At 38.0% G+C, this 11,242-nt stretch overlaps 1 protein-coding gene across 1 annotated transcript; it reads left to right on the top strand.

The window, feature by feature from the left end:
- The first annotated feature begins 1,584 nt into the window (after positions 1-1,584).
- Positions 1,585-10,175, top strand: gja1b (gap junction protein alpha 1b). Its single transcript, XM_008312622.3, has 2 exons — positions 1,585-1,928; positions 6,323-10,175. The coding sequence occupies exon 2, from the start codon at positions 6,339-6,341 to the stop codon at positions 7,500-7,502; it is 1,164 nt and encodes a 387-aa protein (XP_008310844.1). The 5' UTR covers positions 1,585-1,928; positions 6,323-6,338; the 3' UTR covers positions 7,503-10,175.
- The last annotated feature ends 1,067 nt before the right edge of the window (positions 10,176-11,242 follow it).

The raw sequence follows: 11,242 nt of genomic DNA on the forward strand, positions 1-11,242 counted from the left end.
TACCGTACAGCTTGTACTTTGTCTGAAGTTTGTGCATTGCACTGTAACCGCTGTATAGGCCTATTTTGCTGTGAGTATTAATTAAACGCGACTGAATGAAAATGAAACGCTCTAAATCCCAAGAAAAGATGCAGTCCTGAAAGACAGCTCTGTTATCTTTTACTAGATTGTATGAAATGACCTTGGACATAAACTACATCAGTAGTATATTTTGAGCTCCACACTGGGTTTAACACATGCCAAATGTCAACCATGCCTGTTTTGGTTGCCCACTGGTGAGATTTGTACATTAGATGTTTTAAAAGAGGCAAGGGATAGAGTGAGATAATAATAAATAAATAAACAAATGCATAGTTTGAACTTTATTGATGCCATATTTGACAAATTCGAAACCAGGAATCTCTGCTTTCTGCTTCCAACGCAGGCTGGCGACCCCTAGAGGATATAGCTAAAAGAAGAAAAATAATGACTGCAGAATTGTTCCTGTCTGTAGTGGCAGTTAATGCTGTACATTCAATTATTCACCACTAGATGTCAGCAATGTCTGTTAAATAAACCAGTAAGCGTATTTCAGATATAAAACAACGTTCTTAACGTTGTTATTTATTCATTTATAACAAGGGTAAAAAATGCGTTCTAATCAAATACTATGATGTAAAAGTGAAAAACTACAAAGAGATGCAACACTCGCAGTAATATAAATAGAATAAACTGAAAACAATGTATTGTATTACCAACGAATTCTATAGAGCGATTTGTAACAAAGTTCAACAAAACAAAAATTGGACATTATATATTATGTGGATTCAATACAAATTATATACAGCCAGCCAACCTGCTACATTTTTACTCACCACAATAACAAAAAAGACATTTGGTTAAATGAATGCAGTACTAAAGAAAGCAAATATATACATATCTATATATATTTTTAAACTTGTGCTGTGATAATTTCAAAACAATAGAAAGTTTTGTATCGTCTAGGCTTCCCGAAGGATATCGTTTAAGTACGAACACTGCGCGTCAACGTCGCTAATGTTAATATTAATTGCGATAAGAGACGAACCTTAAATATCAAAATTTACGTACGAACACTGCGCGTCAATGTTAACGTCGCTAATGTTAATATTAATTGCGCAATTTTAGAAAGTATTGCATGCATTGTTCGACGAGGAAAGATGTGTACAGGCGACAAAAACATACCCCTCCCCACCCCCATCCCAAAAAACAAGGGTTTTAAAAGCCAGTAAAAAGTCGTATATGTATAAAATGGGAAATAAGAATTAATTATTGCCATGGCAACTGTCCTCAAAACATTATCAGAGTCCATTCTGCTGCTCATGCGTACCCCAGGACAGGGCTTTAAACGAACAAACTTTAAACTTTTTTTTTTTTTAAACTCTGACTACGTAACAAAATGTGATGTCAACGTCTAACAAGAGATATCGGACCTCAATAGGGCAAAACAACACACGCATGCTCACTTCTGATACTTCTTCGCACTAAAAATTTCAGCAAAAAAAAGAAAGAAGTATTTTCAACTTTGAGGTGTCCATTAATGTGTTCACTATGGGGGGAAATGTCCGGTGAATGAAGAATGTGGCGAAACCACAAAAGCGAATAAAGAAATTCAACATATAATTACAAATGTCTGGCTTTCCCTTGGGTTAAAATGTCTACAAAATACTTTCTTTTTTTTTAGCCAATGTGGCTAGAATAAAAATGTTCAGACTAAGACTAAAACACACACACACACACACACCGGACTGACGGAGAGGTCAGGTGACTAAAAGTTCTCTCTTATAAGTAAAGTTTGACAGTTGGACTCTCACAGACGGTGCTAGAGGATCTGAAAAGAGTACCACCAAGCAGTGAGGACGGTCCTAGCGGGCTCTCTCTCTTTCTGTCTTTGCTCTTTGTTTCTGCGGGTAAGTTGACATTTCACATTTCTTTGACATTTTTCATTTTTTTTGGGGACCGAAAAACTGGATAAAAAGTGGCTGACTTCTCTTTGTGGTTCGGTTATTAGAGTTCGGGGCGTCTGTATGGAGAGTTAACGAACTTTCCAGAAGTCATTAAAACTTTTTTTTCCTAGTCATGAAAATAGCGTAAAGCTGTTCTTCAGGAAAAAAAAAACTTTTTTGTTTGTTGTTTCGGCTTATAAAATTGGTTAGTTAGTTTCCTGTCCATTCCATAAAATGAATGGTGACATCAATAGAGTCGGGTTATCTCTCTCTCTCTCTCTCTCTCTATGTCTCTATGTCTCTTTCTCTCTCTGTTTTTATCTGTAAAATGAAAAACAAAAGAAAGAAAACAGTTTAATTGCAATTATCATAAATATCAATAATGAATATATATATACATCTCTATTTTTAACATTATGGTTATATCTTCATAAATATTGAATATGAAATATATTTTTTTATTGTAAATTAATTGTAAAATTAAGAATTACAAATGGCATTCGTAACAGACTTTAAATGTGATTTTATATGTTACAGGCAATAGTTCTTCAAACTGTAAGTCACTTTGGATAAAATCGTCTGCTAAATGTAATTGTTGATATTTGACAAAGATTGTCAGTTCCACCACAACTGATTCACTCGATTACACAGTAGAAAATTATCTTATTTACTATAATCACACATGATAGAATTCACTCGATTCGATCACAGTAGAAAATTATCTTATTTACTATATTTAATTTAAGGTTTTTTCACAGCTTTTTTTCAACTCTTGAATATCTTTGTTATTGGCTATTTCATGCAACATTTAATCAAACGTAGGCATATTAGCTTTTTCACAGCTACATTGCAATATTCTGCTTTCCCTTTCCTTATTTGGACTTGCCTTGGTTATGTAACAGATAACTTTGAGCCGCTAATTTGATGCTATCTAAATATCAATCTGTAACCCTACAACACTGAGTGATCAGACATGCTGTGGTACCCCATGGTGATAAAACTTGTAATAATAAATGAATGTACTATCCATGACCACTTGTGGAGCTGTGGAGTGTAAATATTGTAAAAAAACAAATCTGAAAGCTGTGTTAAGGGCAGAAAGCCAAAGTTACAAAATAAAACTACCGTATTTTCCTGACTAAAAGTCACACTTTTTTTCATCCTTTGGCTGGGTTTTGCGACTTATACTCAGGTGCGACTTATATTTTAAAATATATAATTTGAAATGTTTGTTATTTTCACACTGACAGCTGCGAAAGGGCACTTTAGGCTTGCATACTAGTATCTGCTAATACAGTACCACTGAAAATGTACATGTTTGTTATTTTCACACTGACAGCCGCTAGGGGGCACTCTAGCTGGCTGGTGCGATTTATAGTTTGGAGTGACTTATATATGTATTTTTCTTCTTTATCATGTATTTTGTCTGGTACGACTTATGCTCCAGAGTGACTTATAGTCCAGAAAATACGGTATATAATAACTAAAAAAAAACGGAATTCAGAATAAAAGCCAAAGGCTATCAAAGAGTGAATCCTTTGTGCAAACAAAGGATTGAATTTTTAGAACAGGATTGCTACGTGCAACTCTAAACACAGTTCTGTGTTTACACTTTGCTTCCTGTTTGTAAAATAAAACAAATACATTGGTATTTGTTTACAGAGCACTGAATGGCATAGGGCCAAAATAAATGTCTGATCTGTTGAGCACAAGGGATTACTTGGAACACTAAGTTCACATGTGTGACTTAACATGTGGAAGCCTTCAGATCTTTTTTTTCATCCAATTGTAAGCTAGATACATTTTTAAATAATACTTTTCTAGACTGAGGTACAAAAGAGGTTTTCAACATTTTCTTATGTGCATGCTTCTATGTACATGACAATTTTAGCGATAGACTATATGCTAGATACTATATCGGGGTCACCAATGTGGTGCCTGGGGGCACCTGGATGGGTGGGCACCTTAGGTGTGGACTACCTAAGGTAGTGGGATATGTTCTAAAGATAAAACTCGTCAACAAGAGGGTCAAAAATTGTACTGTTACTGTGCTTTTTCGTTTAGTTCCACTTGCAATGATATTCAAATGGGTCCAATGATGATGGTAAGAAGAGTGTCTACTATTGTATGTCCCAGAACTAATTATTATTACATTGTTCAGGAAGTCTGTATCAAACAAGTAGCCCTTGAAGTAGCTCTCAGTTTCAAAAAGGTTGGTGATCCCTGTGTACTATATAAATAAAACTCTAGTTGTATGTACTGTAATTTGATCAAATTTGATTTCATGCGTATCTTTGTTACTAGCTGTGATTTGAGAATCCAATAATTCCAATACCTTTTTTCATTCTAGAAGATGTAATAATTCAGAGAATGCAATGTTGTTGCAATAGATAGATGATTTCGAGACATAGAGTCAGAGGTGGGAAGTAACTATTTACATTTACTCAAGTTGCTGTAATTGAGTAGTTCTTGTGAGTAATTTGTCATTTTTTAAGTGGTTTCGGGCATTGGTAATTTTACTTTTACTTAAGTACATTTTGACTCAAGTATTTTACTTTGCTACATTGGAAAATAACCTGTTACTGAGAAAAAAAATAAAAGCGGGGAAAATCAATATGCGTTAACTGGGTTAGGACAATTTCGTGGGCGTGCACGCACGAATTTCCTACTGTTTTAATCTAACTAGATAACTTTGAATAACAAAGGGACAAGCTGTGTCATTGGATGATGAAAATGGAGGTTGCAAATTGCCGAGCAGAGAGCTCCCATGGAGCAGATTACTCAGAAAGAGAAATAAATCCTTGGCCATATCTCAGCCAGCTCTTTGTTTTCAAATTAACGAGGCAATAACTGTATCATGCAGTGCAAAATGTGCCTGCTGTAGTGGCCTAAATTTGCAGTATAAAAACAACTAGTTGCAGATTGGATGTATGACTCATCTGTTTTTGTATCAAGTCATTTAAAGTAACTAAGTAACTTTTACTCAAAGTAAGTGTTAAATAGCAAAAAGTAGTTTTTTCTTTTACTCGAGTAGAGTTGAAGCAAAGATACTTTTACCTAGTCACATTTTTTAGTAGTTTCTCCACCTCTGCAAAAGGTTCCTGTGGATAATCCTAAAATATCTATGTTTAAATAAAAGATGCAACGTTAAACAAGTTGTGTTTCAGAGATTAACATGCTTACTAGGCAAAGTTGTACGGCTTCACTGGCTGTCTCCAATGTTGTACCAATGTCAAGCACATCATACTGTTTACATCAGGGGTCACCAACCTTTTTAAAACCGAGGGCTACTTTAGTAGTGCTGTAGTAACACTAAGTGCTACTTGTTTGATATAAACCAAAAACGTACTGATAACTATTTCTTTTAATTAACGATGTTTTGTCAAATTGTGGGACATACAATAGTGTCCCAGAACTCACTATCGCCATTGTACCCATTTGAACATCATTGCAAGTGGAACTGATTCAAGTACCGAGCACAGTAAAAGTACAGTTTTTGACGCTCTTGTTGACTACCATATTTTTTTGACTAGTTGCACCAGCAAAAAAATGCATAATGAAGAAGAAAAAAAAACATATATAAGTCACGCCGGAGTATAAGTCGCACTAGCGCCCTCTGGCGACTGTCAGTGTGAAAACAACGAACCTCAGTGGTACACGAGTAGCAGATACTGGTACGCCGGAGTATAAGTCGCACTAGCGCCCTCTGGCGACTGTCAGTGTGAAAACAACGAACCTCAGTGGTACACGAGTAGCAGATACTGGTACATAAGTCTAGAGTGCCCTATATATATTTTAATATATAAGTCGCACCTGAGTATTAGTATTAGTTATAAGTCGCAAACCCAGGATGGTAAAAAGGGCGACTTATAGTTCAGAAAATACGATAGTTTTATTTTTAGAACCCACCCAGCGTCGGGCTTACTGAGCAGCTGTGCTTAGCTTTTGGGTTATTCATGATAGCAGTACATTAGTTGCATAAAGTAAAGACCTGGGTTCAATTCCCAGTGGAACCAGATGCTAGGCGCCTGCCAGGTGAAGCCTGTTGCAGCAGATGTGCCGTTAACTCAAGAATTTACCAAATATGGGCTAAATAAAGTTGGCAAAACACAAAAAAGGTTTATAAAATTTTGTGTTAATCTTTGGCTAACTTTTGGCTATTTGGCTAACTTTTAGTTATCATTTGCTTTATTTTAGCTACCACTTAATTTATCTGTAATCATGCAACTATTTTATAAGTATTTTATTACATAATGCTGTCAAGAAACCAAATGTCTGAGGGCATTTAGCCACAATAGTTTTGGTCGTTTTTGTTAAATGCAGCTCAGCAGTTTCCTTTTTTCTTTTTCCCCCACCAGCTAAAACGTCCTGATAATGGGAGATTGGAGTGCTCTGGGTCGTCTACTAGACAAAGTCCAGGCCTACTCTACTGCTGGAGGAAAGGTGTGGTTGTCGGTCCTCTTTATCTTCAGAATCCTAGTCCTTGGTACAGCGGTGGAATCTGCTTGGGGAGATGAACAGTCCGCCTTCAAGTGCAACACGCTGCAACCTGGTTGTGAAAATGTCTGTTATGACAAATCCTTCCCCATCTCCCACGTTCGCCTTTGGGTCCTCCAAATCATCTTCGTGTCCACGCCGACGCTACTGTATCTAGCTCACGTCTTCTACCTGAACAGAAAGGAACAGAAGCTCAACCGAAAGGAGGAGGTGTTGAAAGCCGTGCAAAACGATGGCGGTGACGTGGACGCCCCGCTGAATAAAATTCAGCTAAAAAAGCACAAGTACGGTATTGAAGAGCACGGTAAAGTCAAGATGAAGGGGGCCTTGCTCAGAACCTATATTGTCAGCATCTTCTTTAAGTCCATGTTTGAGGTGGGCTTCCTGCTTATCCAATGGTACATGTATGGTTTCAGCCTTAGCGCCGTCTACACGTGCGAGCGATCCCCGTGCCCACAGAAGGTTGAGTGTTTCCTTTCAAGGCCGACAGAGAAGACCGTGTTCATCATCTTTATGTTGGTTGTATCACTGGTGTCCCTGCTGCTTAACATCATAGAACTTTTCTACGTGTTTTTTAAGAGGATAAAGGATCGGGTGAAAGGCCAACAGCAGTCCAACCTCTACCCCAGTGGAGGAACATTGAGCCCTACCCCGAAAGAAATGTCCACAACTAAGTACGCCTACTACAACGGCTCATCCCCGACTGCGCCGCTTTCCCCCTTGTCCCCTCCAGGCTACAAGCTGGCCACGGGGGAGCGGGTAACTGGTTCGTGTCGCAATTATAACAAGCAGGCTCACGAACAAAACTGGGCGAACTACTCCACAGAGCAGAACCGGCTCAGTCAGACTGGGATAGGAAGCACTATTTCAAATTCTCACGCACAAGCTTTCGACTTCCCCGACGACACCCAAGAGCCCAAGAAACTGTCCTTATCAGGGGCGCATGAGCTTCAACCACTGGCATTGATGGAGGCCAGGCCGTGCAGTCGAACCAGCAGCCGTATGAGTAGCCGAGCCAGGCCAGACGATCTCGACGTGTAGGTTCTTAGACCTCGCACCGCTGGAGAAGCAGGAAACGTTCCACCACACTGTGCTATATTAGAGGTGGCGCTAACCAGAATTACTGTCTTCGTGATAGAGACTGTCGATAACAAACCCTTTACACAACGTCTTTAGCTTGGCTAACCCAGAAATATAATATATGCAACACAAAGTACTTGGTCATGGATTGGTGTATCCTTGGTTGTACAAATGAGGCTAATTTAGTGCAAGCAGAATTTTTCTGCATCTGGAGAAAAATGCGTAAAAAAATGTTCTCTCACTTTACAAATCCGACATGTGTTGGGTCCGATTTCAACAAGGTGGCTCGTAACGTGAACGTGGCCATTTTGAACAGCAGTTGTTCATCAAGGTTCAGTAGAAAACTTTTCATGCTAACGTTTAGTTTGTTTTAATCGTACATATCAGAGAAATGCATCAAAGCTGAATGGGAACCATGCATTGTTTTACCTAAGAGTAACGTGGCCAAAATAGCCAAATTTGCTATGTGACGTCCAAGTTTTCAAAACCGTCTGCTTCCAACTTGTCTGTCCTGATAGCACATATTCAATTTGATTTTCTCTGAAGTGTATGATTTTAGCTTTCAGTTGTTACTGCCCCCTTAAAATTCTGGCTCACTGGAATTTTTTTTAAACGTAAACCTGTGTGTTCTGAATTTACATGCTAACCGAATTAAGTTAACGTAAACCACATTTTAGTCTGTTGCTTAAGAAGATTGCTGTCACTCGTTTCTCACGTGACATGAAGGGAGAATGTGTTTTAAACAGTCGTGCTGAACGTTTACTGTCGGCCCTGTGTCAAACGCCTACTGTACCACTTGGACAAAGAAAGAAAAAAAAACTACATCACAATTAGCCCAAAATTATATGATTTTTTAAAAGTTTATTTTCTTGCATAATTGTCCTGATAAACTTTGAATTTTATGTAATGTCATGTGTAGATTTTTGCTTTTATGTCTGTTTTCAGTATGTGAGTAGCTAAAAGGACTAGGCTTCAACACAGTAGAATGGCTTAGTTGTTGACATTTATTCTACATGTTATTATCCCTTGTCCTTTTTTGGGGGTGCAGTAGGGGGCGGTGTGTCTGCAAAGTGAGCTAAAAAAGTGGGATGTAAAGGATTGTCCCAAATCCGGGAGAAAAAAGAGGAATGAGGAAAGAAAAGAATTGCAGTACCACATTCAGACTGCAGGAGAAGACTCCATAAGTAGCTACATTTTTTGGGGGCGCGGATCACTAACGGCTTACAGGCTTGTCTTAAAGAAGTCGTATATATATTGTTACCTTTTTTTAAAAAAAAAATATTTAATTTGTGATCATCTTTAGAATATCTTGAGCACCATAGAACCTATTACTTGATTTAAAAAAAACATAAATATAAACACAAATGTTGTTACATCCTGACACTTGAAGCTTTACAAATAGACAAGGTTACAGCGACTAGAGGCCTGTGAGTTCCTGAGCCTAATTCAGACAATTTCTCAATCATTCGTGTGGTAACAATTTATATTCCCGATTTTACTGGATACCCACAATTCATCTCATCATTCAGAAAAAAAAAAACGATTACATGTGAATTCAGGGCAAATGTAGGCTTTTTCATTCAGCTTAAACTCCTTGTGCTGTTGTCAACAATATCAGTTAGCAGCACTCTATGAGGTCTTTTGCACTTACTGATGGTCCTTGTGTACATAGTTTGCACATTCTCTGTGTGCCCATGTGCTTTTATGGGGTACTGTGTTAAAACATTAGGTTATATTGGATGTTTTAAATCAGTGGTTCTCAATTATTTTCTGTCATGCCCGCTCTCGGGGACAGAAATGTTTTCGCCCCTCTCTCCCCCTTCCTTGAAGTACTATTGAGAACCAGATAATATGTATTTTCTTATCTGTACAAACCACTTTATGAGTTGCTGCCACCTAGTGACCAGAGGCATCTCACGCCCAACCCCCCTCCCAGCAACTCACTGAGGCCTACCCCACCATTTGTGAAGTACTGCTCTAAATTGATCGTATTAGTATAAGATCGTAAGCAAGATTTTTGCTATCCCTACATGTTATCTCCGTCACCCTGAAAGTTTGGAAAAAGAAAATAAATGTTCGAAAAGAATGTTTATTTAAAATCTTAGAATGACTGAATTGCGGTGTTTTTTTTTTTTTTTTATGTAGGCAAAAGTTTTTAATTTTAGTCTTAGCGTATGTTGTAATTAAGAAGTACTACGTGTAGAGCTTGTACCGTACATGTCGTAAGCTTTGACAAAACTGCTACTAGAACTGGACTAATATTTAGTCAGTCTCACGAAAACTGTTGTGCCGTTGTATTTCCACATCCACAACCCTTCCGATCACTCCCTACCTAAGCATTTTTGTTGGTACTTAAGTAGATGCAGGTCGTGGCAATAGCATTTCTACTGAGCTCTTGGGGGACGGAGATGCGTTTTGATGCACAGCGAGTGTATGAAGTGTTTCCTAATACTTATGTCACTAATTTATTTTCATAACAAATAACAGTGCAAAAAAAAGGTCTAGGTTCTGTGAGGGCAATTGTCGTGCGTTCAGTCCCTATGCATTTTGGTGCCCGCTAGCAAAACTCGAGCTCATGTGTTGTATCTGTGAAATAATATTTTAACCAATAAACATTTTACTTTTAAACCCTAATGATGGATTTCATTTTTTTGTCATTCTTTTTGTCGCTTTGTTTTACGACAACATTTTTGGAAACTAAAAAAAAAAAAAATTTCCAAAGATTAGAGGGCACTGGTATCAAGGTTTTCGAGGGTGATAGGGTTCCCAGTAGGTTCAAATCCCACCTGAGGGTGATGGTGACAGGGTTCCCAGTAGGTTCAAATCCCACCTCCTTCCAATTCCCAGGCTAAACAAGGAGAGACCCACTGGCCAGAAAAGTGTGCCAAATCAGTCAACAGTCTACAGACATGATGACTGCCGATTATGGGAAAAATAGGACTTACAAGTATTAAAGTTCCCCTGCTTATGGGAAGGTCTTACGTAAAACTCCTTGTTTCGGTAAGACGTGTTATCGACACAAGCCGGCTGCTGCAGCCTGCACTGACCTGAATTGTGGCGACAGAGCACAGTTCTAGTTTTTTTTTTTCAGAGTCCTTTTTAAGACCATGTGATTTTTTTTTTTTTTTTACATAGCATTTCTGATTAGCAGAGGACTGGATTAAAAAGGCCTCCTGCAAAAGGGAAGTAGAAGGTAAAAGTGCTGATTCAACTCATTCACTCAAGTAAAAGTAAGACAGTACAGGCTTTAAAATGGGGGTGTCAAACATATGGCCCGCGGGCCTACGTTGGCCCGCTTGGGGGTTCGATCCGGCCCGCTTGGTGGATTTTCGAAAGTAAAAAAAAAAAGCACAAGCAATTCATATTCGTTATGTTTTTCAAATTATATTTCATGAAGTATAACTTTTTTTTAATATACTTCTATATATTTGCATGAAAATAGAGACTGGCTGTATGTGAGCCCCGAAACAAAATGAGTTGGACATCCCTGCACTAAAATGTTCTTAAACAAAAAGTAAAAATGTTTTAAGATCAAGACACAGTTTGTACAAAATAGGTTTAAATGTTTACCTTTTATAATAATAATACCCCGAGTTAAAGTTCAATTTCAGACAAAACATCAAGACTTGACTGATCAGAGGTCATGTGTGAGCATCTGGACAAATGAGTTCTGTCAAGTCTGTCTCCCTTCCACAAGTAGT

The sequence above is a fragment of the Cynoglossus semilaevis genome, chromosome 7 (genome assembly GCF_000523025.1).
Source record: "Cynoglossus semilaevis isolate Cse_v1.0 chromosome 7, Cse_v1.0, whole genome shotgun sequence".
NCBI lineage: Eukaryota > Metazoa > Chordata > Actinopteri > Pleuronectiformes > Cynoglossidae > Cynoglossus > Cynoglossus semilaevis.